Source organism: Lupinus angustifolius, chromosome LG13 (assembly GCF_001865875.1).
Source record: "Lupinus angustifolius cultivar Tanjil chromosome LG13, LupAngTanjil_v1.0, whole genome shotgun sequence".
NCBI classification, from domain to species: Eukaryota; Viridiplantae; Streptophyta; class Magnoliopsida; order Fabales; family Fabaceae; genus Lupinus; species Lupinus angustifolius.
Window position 1 is genome coordinate 14,031,969 of NC_032021.1, and position 18,433 is coordinate 14,050,401.

General features: G+C 31.5%; 2 protein-coding genes across 4 annotated transcripts in view; one reads left to right on the plus strand and one right to left on the minus strand.

Annotated features, from left to right (window-relative positions):
- Nucleotides 1,756-6,069, minus strand: LOC109363360. Of its 3 annotated transcripts, none has more exons than XM_019609604.1 (7): nucleotides 5,966-6,069; nucleotides 4,746-5,068; nucleotides 4,564-4,657; nucleotides 3,830-3,951; nucleotides 3,525-3,674; nucleotides 2,683-2,775; nucleotides 1,756-2,014 (listed from the first exon to the last, which is right to left on the minus strand). In XM_019609604.1, exons 2-7 carry the CDS (start codon nucleotides 5,064-5,066, stop codon nucleotides 1,922-1,924), a joined length of 873 nt encoding a protein of 290 aa, XP_019465149.1. In that variant the 5' UTR covers nucleotides 5,067-5,068; nucleotides 5,966-6,069; the 3' UTR covers nucleotides 1,756-1,921. The 3 variants fall into 3 exon arrangements, with proteins under 3 accessions (XP_019465149.1, XP_019465148.1, XP_019465150.1); XM_019609603.1 differs by having other exon boundaries at nucleotides 4,746-5,081; XM_019609605.1 differs by lacking the exon at nucleotides 5,966-6,069 and adding an exon at nucleotides 5,763-5,959 and having other exon boundaries at nucleotides 4,746-5,081.
- LOC109325765 (digalactosyldiacylglycerol synthase 2, chloroplastic-like) overlaps nucleotides 12,669-18,433 on the plus strand; it is a 9,948-nt gene continuing 4,183 nt past the window's right edge. Inside the window, exons 1-3 of the mRNA XM_019558315.1 lie at nucleotides 12,669-12,818; nucleotides 14,158-14,527; nucleotides 14,848-15,114. Coding sequence (XP_019413860.1) covers nucleotides 14,246-14,527; nucleotides 14,848-15,114 — 549 coding nt within the window. The 5' untranslated portion in view covers nucleotides 12,669-12,818; nucleotides 14,158-14,245. The remainder of the gene's footprint in view (nucleotides 12,819-14,157; nucleotides 14,528-14,847; nucleotides 15,115-18,433) is intronic.

Consider the following 18,433-nt stretch of genomic DNA (forward strand, 5'->3'; position numbering starts at 1 on the left):
ACTAGTTTTTACACTATTTTTCCCATTTTGCCATTAATATTTGTTTGATTTACCATGTAATGAATACTATGATTTCGTTCAATTAACAAATATGAGGGTAAGGGTAAAATAGTAAACAACATATGTGGGTAATTGTCAAGGTATTAACTTTTTTATTTATTTATTTATTTATTTGTTTATTTAAGAGTCGATGATGATTGAAAATGAATGATGTAGTGATAGTATAAAAACTCTTATACTATTGATACATATATCTTTTTCTTTTATTAATACTAGCATGTAGACATGCATTTCGTGTCTGCAGACCCGCATTTTTATTTTCTAATATTTAATATTTAATTTTTATATATTTCAGATAATTATATCACATTTTTGAATTGAGTATACATGATATTGTAATTTTGTTCAAATATTTAATTATTCATGATATTCTAATTTTGTTCAAATATTTAATTATTCATGATATCATGATATTATAATCTATATGATATAAATTATTACAAAAGAAGTATCTTCTAAAAAAGAATGAATCTTTACTCTTTGATTTAATCGTATTTTGATACTTATTCAAAAGTGTGATATTCTTTATCTGAAAAATTGGATAAAAAATGAACATGAGATAATATTTGGATATAGAGAATAAGGCATAAAGATGTTAACTTATTGAGTTTGTGAGTATTTCAAAGAACATAATATGTTCTTTATCTCAAAAGTAACAAAGTAATCATATAGTCATTTTTTGCATCCAATTATTTCAAATTTATATATGTTACAAAATTGAATATATCATCAGTAAATGAAATTGTCTTTCAATTACCACCATTTAAGTATATAAATGAAATTAAATAAAATTATACATGTTCAATTACATGAATATTCTTTAGGCATATTTTGCATTTATATAGTAGTAAGAGTAAAATTAGAATATAGAAATTACGTCAATTCAATTACCTATATATCTCTTAGACATGTTTTGTCTTATCGGTCAATGAATTTGTCTTTTAATTAATATCATTTAAGTATATAAATGAAATTAAATAAAATTATACATGTTCAATTACATGAATATCTTTTAGGCGTATTTTGTATTTATATAGTAATAAGAGTAAAATTAGGATATAGAAATTACATCAATTCAATTACCTATATACTTCTTACGGATAAATTCACAATTTTTTATATTTTCTCACAAAGGAAAAATTGTCTCTTGGTTGATAGTGAAATTCTAGATTATCTTGATTAGTTTAAGATAGCTTGGTAAGACTCACACTAATAATGAGAAAGTTAGAAAAATCTTTTGAAACTCTTCAAAGATAAGGAATCTTGTAACAACATTATTAACTCAAGCTAAAGGTCTTAAGATGTAAACTATAGACAAACTATTTAGTACATTGTCTATGTTAGAAAAAACTTGGGTATAAGTTAAAAGAGTAGACATGATGCTCTTACAACATAATTGAAATCCTTATCAATAACAAACACGAGTTTATCTTGACTTATCATGAATATTCAAAAGAAGATGAAGAGTTTTATCCTCTCATTAGATTCAACAAGTAGAAGTCACTCAAAAGATCGAAAAAAGAATAACTCACACAAGTGAAGATTAATGTCTTTCAATGTGATAAATGTTGTTCAATTGGTAGAGACTTAGAATAAATGTTATTCACCCACTTACCCAAATAACCTACCAATCATACAAAATTGACTTAAGAATATGAGAAACATGGATCATGAAATACTATATATGTAACAACAAGTAAATCCTATATTTTATCTTAGATTCTAAACATCTACTACAACTCCTTCTCAGCCAAGATTCTATACAGTAAATCATAACTATGACTCAACAGCACTGAGATAATTAGAACATCATTTCCTATCTTAGTAACTTATTATAAATAAAGTACTACTACTATGGAACCTATACTTCAATTCTTGCAGCACTGGTCAATGTTACTTTACTTCCACTGCTGGTAGGGGAAGCATGTGACTTCTCAATAATCAGCTCAAGTCTCTGCTCATAAATATACAGAAACAAAATTAAACACAAGTCACAGGCCTACTGTTCTGTTCCATCAATGTCAACAAACAACGACCCGTGTACGATTGACTCCCACCTAGTAGGGTCTAGGAAGGGTGGAGCTATGCAGCCTTACCCTTACAAACAAAGAGACTGTTTTCAAGATTTGAACTCACGACTTCCAGGTCACTATGCATCCTTGAGGAGAAAGGGACCAAAACTAAAAATCGGTTAAATAAGACCATAGCATGTAACGGAGTCAGAAAATGGTTAACGAATACAGAGAATTTCACAAAGAAACGTAATTATGGTCAGTTGCGCAAGTAAAGATGGAAACTAAGAAAATGTGTTTCCAGCTTTCCACCCAGTTGAAAGATATAAACAAATGTAAGGGTTTGTTTGGTTTAGAAAAAATGTTTTTGTTTTCACTTCATTCTTTTATTAATAATTACTAGTATGTCATCATGTTTTCATGCTTTTTTCCCATTTGCAAAGCTTTGCATAGGAAACCCTGAAAACAAATTTTCTTTTTTATTGTTTCCAATGTTTCCTATACAAATCTATGAAAGCATGAAACAAAATGAAAATAAGGTGAAGCAGAAAACATTTTCATAACCAAACTGGCCCATAGAATCCATATTTTATTAAGCGAAGATATGAACCTTTACTGATTTGTTGACTTCTTCAAGTTTATTTAGCAGCAACCCTCCGGGTACTCTTCGCTCTAGTGATGGAGAATGAAATGAGGTTTGCATCTGCATATATGAGTGTAAAAGAAAGCTTTATATCAGAGAAATTCAAGTGACAAACATCCGATGCATGTGCCATCTGTGGAATAGCATTATATCAAACTGAAAAAACATTCTTTCAAATAAATATAGACAAAGCTATCAGGTTAAGAACCAAATCAAGAGAATGTTTGTCCTACACTCCTACAATTGCCAAGAAAATGAAAAGATCAGTCTACAAGCTATAATAAACTCCCAACCCAGCCAAACAATTTACCCTACTGGTTATTCGACAATTTCAATTCGCTACCCTTGTAGCTTCCACAACAAAGCTGCTATTTTCTGAGTCACTGATTAAATTCTTATATCATATTGATTCAACAAAGTTTTACATTGGCTATCGACTGCCTAACATAACCTTCACCTTTTATCCGGGTTTAGGATTTGCTATGTAGTATCAAACACGCATACCCAACCCCACCTAGCGGGATAAAGGTTTGGTTGTTGTTGTTGTAATTAACTTCTTGCTCCTAAAATGAGAATATACCACAACTAAGTCAGTAAATTAAGAGGTTTGAAGCCAAGAATGCTCCTCACCACCAAAAGGACGAGAAAATCAACATAGGGCAGAATGTTGCATGGTAAAAGAACCTATGGTACTAAGAATTTTAATTTGCATTGTCAAGTTGTAACATTTTCAGTATTTACACAACCCCTTTAGTTACTTCGGCATGGTTTTGTTAGGAAACATTGCAGGTAGGGAGGTCTACCATTACCTTCCAATTTTTTGATGGTGATCTCATAACAACTGATCCGTCAGTTGTTGCTGGCATAGGAGCCATGTTTTCAGCATCTATGCTCGGAGCAATCACCTTCCCACTGTTACTTACATCTTGTGAGATCTTTGAAGCTTCTGTTATGATCACCTGCAAATCAATTGCAGTATCTTAAGACACGGGGACGTCCCCTTTGTTAATAGCATAATGTTAAAAGAACCACTACAGATCTTCAATACAAATGTTAAAATCTTAGAGTTATCAACAGTATAATGAAATATATAAATAAACATATTTTGTTTCACCCTTCTCAATAGATCAGGGTAAGAAATTCCTTGCACTTGCAATTCATCTACAGGTGCAGCTTTTCCATGTGCGATACTTTCAACTCGAAAAGTGTGGATTCCGTATATAGACTGCAAACAACCTGGTAAAAGAAATGGGACAATATAGTCAAAGGAAATTATAAGACATATCAAACATCATATAGGTGGGGTTTCAACACAAGACAAACTGTGATTACCATATCTATTTAGTCAAAGCTATTAATGTTCCGCCATTTAAAACCCATCTGGCCCTTTCCTTAAATCAAATGATATAAAAATCCAAACTCACAACTCTAAGGGACAACTGATATGTTAGACTTTTAGTCCACAACAACCATAAATATAAACCTAATCTTGTAGCCTAATTTGGAGTTAGATGAAGTTTACGCATAGTGAAGAAAATAATTAATATCAATGCTTTGAACAAGGATATACTGTACCAATCTATGTCCCAAATCATATCCCGCACCAATGACAAGGAAGCAAAAACGGAAAAAATAATGAATGTTTAAAAATTTTAATTGACATGCCATGTTTTCATTGGTGCGAAACAGGATTTGGGATAGCAGATCTTTGTTCCAATGCTTCCAATCAGACTATAAACCAACACCATTACTTTTTTGTTTTGCATGCATAAGCACACATGTTAAATACAATTATTTTAAACATAGCATATTAAATAAGAGTGCAAAAAAATTATCTGTTAAGGCTACCTTGTTCAATAATAATATCAATCACCAGTGAAAGAGGCACACGCCTCTCAACTCTCATGGTCCCCCAAAATGGTATAAATGAAGGCCTCGACACCTTAAACAAGGGAGAAAGGAATGAAAAAAAATCACTTTTCGTTTCAAAACTCATAACACCATGATCACGCTGGAATATTCATATATACCTTATAAACTATTTCAGTAGGTGTAACATATAAAATGCGAGAAGACAAATCCTTTTGAAGCACGTATCTCCTAATGGGCAGGTAAAGCAACATAAGAAGGCCAACTCCCCAAGCTAAGACCAGCAAGAATGATATAGAAAGCCATATGACTGTATCGTATTTAACACAACTGCTTGCGAATTCTTCAAAGGATGCTGAATACAATATCTGTTCTGAATACTCTTCCGCTTCAACATCACCTAATTCGGATAACGGGTCTGCAAGTATTTGATCCTTTGACGATCTCAGTTCTGATAGACCATCTGTATGACCCAACAACATCTCTACAAATAGAAACTAGTGAAGAAGAAATGCACACAAATAAAAAAACATTAGCTCCAAAAGATATTAAAAAAAGATTTCTCGTAGCGAATAAGGAGAGGAAGGGGAAGGCTTAGTCCACTATTCTTTAAAGATTTGTTTGCGATTTGGTTTTTGAAGGGAGAGGCTTGAGAATAAGGAAATACACTTGTGTGAGGGTTCTCATTTCTCAAGTCTTCCCTTTCTATCCAAAAACTAACTCGCAAACAATCCATATGTTTGAGAATTTTTGAGGGAATGGAGTGTGAGTCCATTCCACTGGCTTCACCCAGTTTCTAAGGGAAAGTTTCATTCAATTCTATTAATGAAACAGGAACACCACTCTCACTGTTTCCAAATTACATTCAAAACTCTTCTTGTTTCAAAATCTATACTCAACTTCCCTGAGAAGAGGTCAGTGTAATTTCAATCATTGGATTTCACTTCAGGTAAGTGTAATAACAACATAAACTTGATGTACTTTCTAAGACAAAAAGGGTGATAAATGTAATTAGTGATACAATCATTAATGATGATTAATACGAATGATGAATGATAATGACAGTGTATAAAACTCGTACTGTGTTCGGTGCATACATTTCTTTCTGTTACATCTTTCCCATACAATTCAGTTCAAAATAAAAAAAGGATGAAAAAAATGAAACAAAGACCTACTACATCAGAAGCTGTTTATCATCTTATTCTATGAAGCACACATTCATGTGGGAATCAAGTTTTATCCTTTATCAAACATCATAATTAATAAAATTAATGGGAAATAAGGTATCCATTTAGTTTCATGACCCTTTTCAGAACATGCCATGAAATTCGAAGGAAGAAAACAAAATTAGTGAAATCTAAGACAAAGGTTAAACCTTTACCTTGTACTAGAGTGAAATGTGTTGAAATGGGTTAATGGGTATGTGAAAGGAAGCTGCAAGATGGTGGTTTAAGTGAATTGGGGAAAAAATAGAAACCCAGTTTTATTATGTTATATCACTTCTAAGTTATTTTACTTGGTTAGAATATATATTTATGAGTAACATCTATGTATGTATGTAATGTTTACATTATTTATTATTTATTTGAATTACATTTTTTTAAATTGTTAATAACAATAAAATATGAAATGATATTTATACTATTTATTTATACTACTTATAAAAGGAAAACTCAAAATAACCATTCATCATGGTGTAATTTGTGGTTCTTTCTATTTTGCCCTCACTATTTTTTAAGTTTTACCAAAAAAACTATATATAACCTAATGTTCATCTCCATCCGATGTATGTTCATATTAATTGATTAACAATTTCTTCTTTCTTACATTATAACTATCATTTTTTTAATGTAGAATATGAATGTTAAAAAATTGAACATTACACATATCGAATAAATTCAACTATAGATGACAAATATTTAACACAAAATATTATATTGTCATTTATGACATACAAACTACATATTATAAATGATATGAAAACGGGTTGATAGGCACGACAGTGCCTGTCAACACGCTAGTAATAATAATGTATAAAATTTATATACCGTAAATGCATTCATATTTTTCTCTATATTAATATCAATGAACTTATATATATCATTAATGAAAAATTAATAAAAAAACAAAATGCATTTGATTATGTTAAAACAAAAAAGTGTTACTTATTGATAAACTATATGTTAGAATCATAAGGAGAGTACTTGATTATTCTCAACAACATTTTAGTAAAAAGAATCACTTTTATAAAAAAAAATGTAATTTTAAATGAAAATTAGTTGTATGATTAATAAAATATAAATGAAAATTGATTGATATAAATGATTTTGGTAGACATAATTTTATGAATGATATAATTATTATACTATAACATTATGACGATTAGTTCACTAACTTTCAATTGAACCAATGGGTACTAGTTTTCACAATACTTATTATTATTCATTGTAATGTAGTGGCTGCCAATATTACAAATAACTATATTCAATTTGGAATCCTTTTGTGATTTTCTTGATATGATACAATACAATTTGGATTTTTTTTATTGATTATAACTAGCACTGACATACTCGATATTTGTTTGAAATTCGATTTGTTATTTAGCTCGAGAAACTTAGTTCATGAACCAAATGAGTTGAATTTGAGCTGGAAATAAAGTTCGTTAAATAAACGAGTCGAACTTGAGTTGGATACAGTTCGACTCGTTAGGTTCATAAGTTGATTCAATACCCTAATCCATACACATATATATACACATACATACATATATATATATATGTATACATACATATATATAAACTAATTTTTATATTATTATTTTTTATATTTCCTAGTCATCAATTCTATGAAAATCTAATGGTTTAGATCTACTCATTAATTCAACCATTGGATTTCCCTATAATTGATAGGTAGGATAAGAAGTAAGTTTTAAAACTTACTCTTATAGTAAGTGGATCTCCTCCATATTTGTTATTATATATAAACAAGGTTATTGTTATATGTATAAACAATATTTCTTTAAAAAATAATTAAATATTTGAGTTAATGTACCAATTAGAACTGAGTCGAACAGTTCGTGAACTTTAATCGAGTCAAACTCGAGCTAAAAATAACTCATATCGAACTCGAGTCGAGTTTCGAGCTAAACCAATCTTTATCGAGCTGAACTTTAGTTCACCTCGATTCGACTCATTTCCCGCCCTAATTATAACTTATATTTTTTATTTTGGCATCATTTAACTCCAACAATATAATTATTATATGTTGGAAAATGATTAAAGGATTTTCAGATTCTTTTGTAATACGAAGGATATATTCTCACCTTATAGGTAAATAATTAATCCTTTTTTGGATTGTGTGATTCTCCCTCTCAATAAGTATCATTCTAAAGTATTAAACTATTAATCTTTTGGTCTTTCTCGAATCTAACAAAGTCTTTACAATTAGACCAATAATTTTTGGATGGATTTTGTGAGAGAGATACCAAGAAACTAAACGTTCAATTCAAAGGGCGGTTGGTAGTTTGTAGTAGTAGGCTCTAGGGATGACAAAAAACCTGACCCGTGGGTACCTGTGGAAATACCCGCAACGGGTACCCGCAATATTAGCTTATGGGCGGGAGCGGATTTTGTGATATCTGCCCTGCGTGTACACGCAAATTTATATATTTAGTTTTTAGTTAAACTTGTATATATATTTATTATTATTTAAAGATTATATATCATATGCTTTATTATTATTTCATAATAAATTACACATTTTTGACTATGATAATAAACTTATCATATAAATATCTTATTATTCATGTAACAATTATTTTTATATATTGATTATTACAAATTATATAAATATATAATTAAAATTAAAAACTCGTTGGGTACCTATAAATATCCGCTACCCGCACAGGTACCCGCAAATATTGCGGGTTTGGACACGGGAAAGTACTACCCGTGCCAACCCGCGCTCGTTGTCATCCCTAGTAGACTCGGACGTTGGTAGCAACGTGGCAAACATATATAAGCTGGTGGTGGTATGCAAAATGCAAACTCTATTTTTGTTTGAAAATAAAAAACATGAATCTTGTTCAAGTATGATAGATGTACCATATGTACATCATGAATTATGTAATTCTCTTCCCTTTTCATCCATCCATTTTATCCGTTCAATGTATGTAAATAAAATTAAGAATAAATTATATTTGATATTTCTTGAGTTTTAGTGAAATTATGAAAAATATGTTTAGTTTTTTAAACAAAAAAATGGTGACGAATGTAAGAATAAGTGTCTATTAATTATAATACATTATGAAGACAAATCGAAATAGTATAAAAATAAACGTTTATTAATTATTTTGGTAAGTTATAATGTACTATAGGAGTGATTTAAACACCACCTTAGAATTATTGAATTATTATGCAAATTTTAACGAACCAAAAATAATAAATAGACATTAACTCTTATACTATTTGGGCTTGTCTTCATAATCTATTATATAATACTTGACTTAATTACACTCATCACCATTTTTTGTTTAAGAAATTACATTTACCTCATCTACATAGATACTTAATGAAATGTATATATAATTAAGGGAAAATTGATGGATGATTTATATAAGTATAATTTACTTTCAAATTAATTATCCTCCTCTTTATTATTTTTATTAACTTGTATGCATAGGAGTGTCTATATTTCGAGAAACCATCCTCCAATAGTGAAGAATGAATTACTTGATGAAGATGATGACATGTATATATGACGAATTATTTTTAGTTTATTTAAATTGAAAAATAAATTAGTAACTCATCTTTATATCACATTCTAGTAGGACATTTTAATATTTGAGATGATCTCAATCTATATCTAGATATTTTGATTTACATATTAGAATGGTGAGCTAATATGAGAATCAAATCATTGAAGCAAATATGAAAATCAAAACATTTTACTCGTGTGACTATTGACCAAATTTGAAAACGGCTCTGGTTTTAGTTTTAACAAAGTTAAGGTTGAACCACTTTGAACTAAAGAAATTATAGTCTAATCAGGTTAAACCCAAATAACTTGGGAAGTAAAATGAACGATTCACTTAAAATTAAAAAAAAATGTAACACTACTATAATATTTTGTTTTACTGCGATCCAAAAAAGATAAAGAGTTATTACTTCAATATCATTATACATAATTATATAAAATTAATATCTATATATAATTATATATTTATAAATAAAAATTATTAATTATATATTTATAAATAAAAATTATTAATTATATATGAAGTCACATAATGATTTAACTAGGGCTGGCAATGAACCGAATTAACTTGGTACTCGCTCAAAACTCGATTTGTTATTTAGCTGGATAAACTTTATTCATGAACCAAATGAGTCGAATTTGAGTAGAAAATTGAGCTCGATAAACAAACAAGCTCAACTTCAGTTGGATAAAGTTTGGCTCGTTAGATTCATGAGTTGACTCAATATATATATATATATATATATATATATATATTTGTATATATATTTATGTATGTATATTTAGGTGTGTTTATGTATGTATATTTATGTGTGTATATGTATATATTTATGTATACGTGCATATTTATGTTTATAAATTAATTTTTTTTTTTGCTTATTATGATCCATACATTATTTTTATATTTATTGTTATTATATTTATATATGTAAAACGTTTTATAGTATTTTTTAAAAATGAAATAAATATTTGAGTTGTCTAAACGAACCAATTCGAACCGAGTCGAACTATTCACGAACTTTAACCGAGCCGAACTCGAGCTAAAAAAATAACTCGTATCGAAATCGAGTCGAATTTTAAGACGAACCAATCCTTATCGAGTTGAACCGAGGTGAGCTCTGGTTCGACTCAGATCGGCTCGTTTCCAGCCCTAGATTTAACCAGTACTAGTTAAACCTAATATGAAACATCTTCCAATTTGATGTTCGGCTCGGATTTCACAATATTGGACACACAATGATACTTCTTATCATTGTCAATTTGGGCCAAGCCCATAGGCCCGTCGCCCACACATTTTGAGCGGACATGACATGAAAAATGTGCCCTTCTACCTTAAAATGTCTGCTCGATATACCTTTTTTGTCTGTAGGCATTTCAAACGGGCGAGTAGGGCGACCTGCGAACATCATTAAAAATATTGGCCAAGAGGTCCAATTAAGAAGGTGACTCATTCTAAGTGTAACTCTAAGAGAAGGGTTGAATATGACATAGAAAAATCTATTGCAATATTTCAGTATTGAAATAAAAAGTAATAATTCTTCCAAAATAAGAGTTACTAAATACATATAGGGAAATTTGGTTTGAGTGACATCTACTTTTTTATTCTTAAATACACCCTTTCAAATATTCTAACTTTCTAAACATACTAAATCAAAGAGATAAACACACTAAATTTAATTTACATAGCATAATCACAAATCAGAGTGAAACTTTGACTCATCTAGCTCTTCCTTGTACTCCTCCTTGTCATCTTCCAATAAAGATTGGGATTCCTTTGAGAAATCATCACCATTTTCCTCTTTATCTTCATGTACTATATCATTTTAGTATTTTTTTTAATTTAGAGCAGTTAGTAAGCCCGCCATGCCCATGTTTAAAGTGGGCAGAACATGATATTTCATGTCTTGTTTAAAAACAGGCACATCCATACCCGCTCTAATTTATGTGGCATTATATGAGTATAGATAAGACAACCCTAATTACCAATACTAATACTTATGTACAACAAATTAACATTAATTTTATGACATTGACTTAACAAAACTCTATAACATTTTATTATAGTTTATTATAGTTTATGATTATATTTTTTGGTTTCCCACATGTATCTTCGCACTGGAGACAATTCTGTTTGAGTCGGAAACATCCACAGGTATGTGGGACTAACTCTCTCAACAGACAGTTTTTTGATCCACAAGACTCGAATCGAGATCTTGCTTAAAGTGAATCAAACATGTACCACTTGAACCAACGTTCGTTGGTAATTTATGATTATATAACATCAAATGTGTAATCTATATGCATTGTTATTGTAAATATTTAGTTATTGTAAATATTTATATACAATCAATAAATTATTCATTTGGATTACTTTAAAGAATCAATAATAATTAAATATAGATGATATATGATATATGATGCACTACCAATATATAAAACTCATACTTTACTAAGTTTTATTAAACACAAAAGACAAGTTTTATTATTATTTATTTACATTAAGAATTATCTATAGATTTTTTATGGTTTTATTTTTAAAGAAGCTTGATACAATCAGTGTGAAATAGACTCAGCTAAAAAGGTTAAAAATTCATTTTCATCGTGAGACATTCTTTATTGATCGTATATAATTTTTTACACCATTTATACATAGATATTATATTTTTTTAATATAGCGTAGTAGAAATTTTTTAAATTAATATTAGTAATACATCAACCTAGTCTTAAAGTCATTATTATCAACACTATATCAATTATAATATTAATCATAATACTAATAAATATCATTATTTGCAACTTAAAACTCAATTTTGAAATGATTAACTAAGTAATTATATTACAAATAACTATCATATTTGTTTGAACTCTTATTCTTATTGTACCATTTAGAAAGATATTAATTTTTTTCATATACAAACCAATTTTGACAAATACACTATAATATATAATATCACTAATTTTGACCGATATTTTTAAATTTACCATACTATATCAACATAAAGATCAATTCACTAATTTTCCGATTAAACAGGAAGGTAAAGTCTAATCTTTATAAAGCGATTTAATTAAGGAAAAAGATATATATAGTGACAGTGTAAAAGTTATTATTGACTTTTAAATAAAAGTATTGCAAATGAATGATGGATGATACACTAAATATGTATAAATCTTTACATTATTAGTGCATACATTTTAAACTCTTCAATTAATGAGATATGATACAATACTTATGAGATCGATGAGATATGGTATCATAGTAACTAACTAATGAATCTAAGCTTGCATTGGCTATTTCAATTTGGACCTTGCATGTCGATTGGTGGAAAACCGTTCCCAATTGTAACAAGTTGACGTACTCTTCAACGACACCGTATTTTCCTCTTACATCATTTGCTTATTCTCTTCGCCATTCATAACTTCTCTCTCTCTTTCTATTCCCTTTCTCATCACATTTTCCACCTCTTGTTCATCCCTTCAAGGTGAGTTCATTTTCTATGTAAAAATCCAATCCTTTTTGCCTTCAACATCATTTCATTTTCTGTTGTTCTTGTACCATTTTCATGTAAAGTTTCGATTTTTTGGGTTTTCAACTTTAGAAAAACAAAAAGGATGTAAAGGGTTATGTTTGGTTCAATTGGGTAGGTTTTGGTTATGCTACTTTTGTTCTTTGTGTTGTTTGGACTTCCTAATCTGTAATCACACAGAAAGAAAAAAATTGAGATTTTAATGTTGATTTTTGGTGAATGATTTGGGTTATATTTATGCTATGCTAACTAGCTTTTATGGTGGTGATATTTTCTCAATTTTTTCTTTAATGCATGGAATGTTTTTTAGATTATTTATTTATTACAGAAAATTTGGGACTGGGTAGTTGAGGCGTGTTCCCTTTTTATATATTAATTAAAAAAGTGAGATTTTTTTGATATATTCTCTTCAATGTACTTTGTATGCTTTCTATATATATAATAAGTACAGAGGAAGGGGTGACAAAATTTAATTTAATTTAAACCAAATATTACAGAAATTGAAAAGGCATGTCACCAAATAATAAATAATATATATATAATAAATGAAATAGTTACATGATAGATAAGGGTGGAATGATCTTCAATTATCATCTATTATATATATGGTGGTACCATGAGCATGTAGTTCAAACTGTAAAAGATGGTAAAATAGTGTTCACAAATGACAGTATGCCTGCCGCGTAGAATACGAGGCGAGGGGGTATCATTTTCAGTAAGGAATCTGTAACAAACTCATACTGGCATAGCATCGGATAGAGCATGATAGGGATGTTAAAATTTCATCTCAAAACCAATTGACAATAAGAGAAGTAATCCAACGTGTATTTAAACCACACCCAGGAATGTGAGGTAGACGATGTGAAACTTACTTTCCATTCCAACAAAGAATCTATGGGACGGAGAAGCTCAGACCCTTGATAGCATAGAGTAAAAAATGCTGTGTTGAGGAGGGGGGGCATACCATTCTTGTATATATTGCCAAAAAATGCGTATGTGTATATAGTCTGTGTTAATGTCTTCTGTATCCGACGCTGCTTACGGTTCAGGGGACCACTAGCCTTTGTCTTGTTTCCTTTTTAATCCTTTAATTGATATTGGGTCCGGCCCTTCTTGGACCCTGCACAGTGAGAGCTCTATAGCAACAGGCGGAAAAAATACCATGTTCTTGTTTTATCAATTTTCCTAAGTCCCTTTTATCTCTAAAGGGAGGTGAAGGATAAATTTTCGATATTCTTTTCACTAATGTATGTTGTATTAAATAAAATTTGGCTAACATTTATTCTTGGTGCAGTTAAAGCAATCATTGGTGTTTTTCCACTGCAAGAGAGTTCTGAAGTATGATGTGATTTCACTTTTAAGCATAACAAATTAATAACCAGATGGATAAGAAACAGCATATTGCAATTTTCACTACTGCTAGCCTTCCATGGTTGACGGGAACAGCCGTTAACCCTCTGTTTCGTGCTGTATATCTTGCCAAAGATGGGGAAAGAGATGTCACTTTGGTGATCCCTTGGTTGACTTTGGAAGATCAAGCACTAGTATATCCCAACAATGCTACATTTTCTTCACCCTCGGAGCATGAAAAATATATTCGTCAGTGGCTTGAGGAGAGAGTTGGATTTAAACTTGGTTTCAGCATACTTTTTTATCCAGGAAAGGTGATAATTTCTCTCACCATTTTTACATTTTCCATTTACATGAATAATAGCAAGACAGAAAAAAAGACATATGAACATGTGCAAATGGAGACCATTGTTTATGTGTGGCGATCTAAAATAAATGTTATTTTAATTAAATGGTTTGTAAAAAAGTTTGTAATGCGGACTTGTATTATTCTACTATCACTAGTTTTTAATAGTAATGTTTTTCTGTCAACCTATTTGGTGCATAGATTGGTGCATTTATCTTGCTTTAGAATCCTCCCATTTCTGTTCTATTTGATTATCATTTGCTAATTTATGATGTACTCATAATGTAGTTTTCTAAGGATAAAAGGAGCATTCTTGCTGTTGGAGATATTTCAGAAATTATTCCTGATGACGAGGCAGATATTGCTGTTTTAGAGGAGCCTGAGCACCTGACATGGTATCACCATGGGAAAAGATGGAAGACTAAATTCAGGCTAGTTATAGGAATTATTCACACAAATTATTTGGAATACGTGAAGAGAGAGAAGAATGGAATGCTTGCATCATTTTTGCTGAAATATTTAAACAATTGGGTCGTTGGTATCTATTGTCACAAGGTAAGTTATTATATCCTCATGGACAATAACATATATACCCCATGTTTTCCTTGACTTATCAGCTTTATGTATACAATAAATGAAGATACAACTCTGAGACTGTTACATTTTGAATTTTCACTTGCAAAATTGAGTTGAGTGCTTTGTTAGTAGAGGCCCCAAAATTGGGAAGTATATTGTAATGGGAAATAATGAAGGGCCCGATGAATCAGCTGGGTGAGGCCTGTTAGTTAGAGTAGCTAGAATTAATTGATACTGTAGATATGGCACTTAGAGTTAACTAAAACTGTTAGGTGTACCTTAACTCTAGCTGATTGATCAGAAAAAAAGAATATAAGTAGAGGGAGGGAAAGAGATTGAGGCATTGAGTGAGATAAATAGTTTTGAAGGGAGAGGTCAGGCTCTCTGTCGAATCCCTGAAGGCAACCTTTTTGTATTCATCCTTTCTCTACTCGAGCCTGGTTTTCCGTTGTACCAGATGTGAAGAAGAGTATCAATATAATTCGATAGTTTCAGTAGTTCTTTCTTAATTTCTGATCCAGTTCCTATGATGGTCATCTTTGTTAGTGGCACTGCTTAACTGCTAACAATAGTTTACAGGTGAAGATGATGCTATTGAATGGATTTTTCTGGTTGAGATGAGAAAACACATTAGACAAGATATATGTGTGTGTGTGTGCGTGATTGAAGAATGCAAACATTTTTGATTGTTTTGCACAGGCCTTATGGTTGGAGCAGTGTGCAATTTACGTGGTGCATTTAGTGGGAGCATAACATAGGTATTTTAAAGGAGGGTTTCTTTGGTTCATAAATTGACTTGGGATAAGCTTAGGTAATGATCTTCTTTTTGACAAATAACATGGTCTTTATAAGGTAGTTTCTGTAGCCGATATGCATAGGGATTTGGCTGCATTGTATCAACAATGTTTTGCCTTTTCTTTGTTGTTTAATTTATTTTTTGATAAAAGAAATATATACACATACACACACACAATATATATATATATATATATATATATATAGAGAGAGAGAGAGAGAGAGAGAGAGAGAGAGAGAGAGAGAGAGGGGGGTAGTACAATAGTAGGAGGATAATAAATCCTAAAGAACTCGAGGAAAAGCTAAGCCGGAAATACAATGTGATACCTAAAAAAGCTAACCAAAAACATGCAGCACAGCATGTCAATCACTTTGTTTAATTTTTCCTTTCTCATTATGTAGGAACATGTTAGTAACAGGCTCCATTTAGGACAGTATACATCAGAAAAAAGAAGAATGGGCCTCTGTTAGTTAGGATTTGTTAGTGAAGCAGTTTAGTTATCGAATTTGTCAGCCGGCTATGAATAGAGACAGAGAATGTAAAGAAGATCTAGTCAATTTTTATATAGAAGAGTCAGCTAGTTGTTTAGTGAGTTGTGTGATAGGGTTAGGAAGAATAAGCCTATAATTACAAATGTATATAGAAGAGGAAAGAGGAAAGTTTGGCTAAATGAATAAGCAAAACTCCTTCTTTGCCTTAGGTAGTTATTTCGGTTAGGCTTTAAAGGCTATAAATAGATGGGTGGTTGAGTAGTTAGTTAGTTAGAGAATTAATCATTTCTGATTTAGGAAATCAGAGTAACCTCTAGGATTCAGGAATCCTAGTTCATGTTCATCATCTTCTTGTAACTACTTTCTTCTATCAATAATAAACTTCATAGAACCCTTACAGAATCCTATTGATTCTGTGTTAAGGGTAATTCTTTTTCCTATCATCTTCTAATTTCTAATTCTTAGATACCAGTGTCTAACAGATGCTTATTTGCTATGTCGATTGGAGATTGCGATGATCGTTACTATCAACTTGGAATGCTGTTATGTTACGTGCTTGGTGACATAATTGTTTATTTAACTTATCCTTGGTGATCTGCATGTGCCTTATTTTTTATGATTTCTCTTGTGGATTTGTCAAGGAGATTAGAGAATGGTGTTATATTTATTTCTCTTCCTTTTGTTGAATGTCTCATCGATGCTCTATAATCCCTTCCATCCTCCTTTTTTTTAAAATAGTGGGTGAGAATGGTGAAGAGGTTGACAGTAGGAGGAACTTACAAGGGGGAGATCGTTGGCGTAAACTGGAAATTCCTGTATTCATGGGTGACAATGCATTTGGGTGGGTACAGAAGCTAGAACGATATTTTGATCTCAGAGCCCTAACTGAAGCAGAAAAGATGCAGGCGACATTGGTAGCATTGGAAGGAAAAGCCCTAAGTTGGTTCCAGTGGTGGGAAGGATGTAACCCCTCACCCACTTGGGAGGGGTTTAAGCTCGCAGTGGTGAGGAGGTTCCAACCTTCAATGGTTCAGAACCCTTTTGAGTTGCTTCTGTCTCTAAAACAAGAAGGGAGTGTGGAAGCTTATGTTGAGGAGTTTGAAAAGTATGCTGGAGCCTTGAGGGAGGTGAACCAAGAATTTGTGAGAGGGGTGTTCCTCAATGGACTCAAGGAGGAAGTAAGGGTAGAAGTGAAGCTTTATGAGTTGAAGTCTCTACCAGAAATAATCCAGAAGGCCATTCTGATTGAACAAAAGAATCAGGTGGTAAGTAAAAGACCCAATTCTAATTTTCCTAGGGCCTCAGGCCCTTTTAGAGGGAATTCTTACACTAAGATGGTTACTTTAGACCCCTCTTCTGCTAGCAGTAGTAGGAGGGAAGATTCTTCAGTAGGAAGTGGGGGAGGATTCTCCAAAAATAGCCAAGAAGTTGAGAGTGGTAGGGGAAGGGGAGAATTCAAGAGACTCACTAATGCTGAAATGAGAGAGAAAAGAGAGAAGGGGCTATGCTTTAGATGTGATGAACCCTTCAATAGGGATCATGTGTGTAAGCATAAGCAGTTGAGAACTCTTATCCTAGCTGATGGGGAGGAGGTAGAAGAAGGGGGAGAAGAGGAGCTAGAGGCTCTAAATTCTCTTCAATTGTCTCTTTATTCTATGAAGGGCCTTACTTCTGCTAAGTCTTGGAAAATAGAGGGAAGGTTGGGAGCACATCCCATAGTTATCTTGCTGGATTGTGGAGCATCACATAACTTCATCTCCAAGAATTTGGTGGAACAGTTGCAGTTGAAGGTGGACACAACAAAAGCTTATGTGGTAGAAGTGGGTGATGGCCATCACATTAAAGGGATGGGTAAGTGTTCTCAATTACAGATTTCTTTGCAACAACTAGAAGTGGTTCAAGACTTCTATTTGTTTGGGTTGAAGGGGGTTGATGTTGTGCTGGGTTTGGAATGGTTGGGAGGATTGGGGGAAGTTATGGCTGATTTTGGGAAGATGAAGCTTAAGGTAAA

Bases quoted from the DNA above. Each gene is read 5' to 3' on its own strand.
- LOC109363360 (XM_019609604.1), bottom strand. From the start codon at position 5,066: ATGTTGTTGGGTCATACAGATGGTCTATCAGAACTGAGATCGTCAAAG. The intron at 2,776-3,524 runs GTAATGGTAGAC...TCATATATGCAG, and splicing joins CACCATCAAAAAATTGGAAG to ATGCAAACCTCATTTCATTC. The intron at 2,015-2,682 runs GTTCATATCTTC...ATTTATGAGCAG, and splicing joins AAGTCAACAAATCAGTAAAG to AGACTTGAGCTGATTATTGA.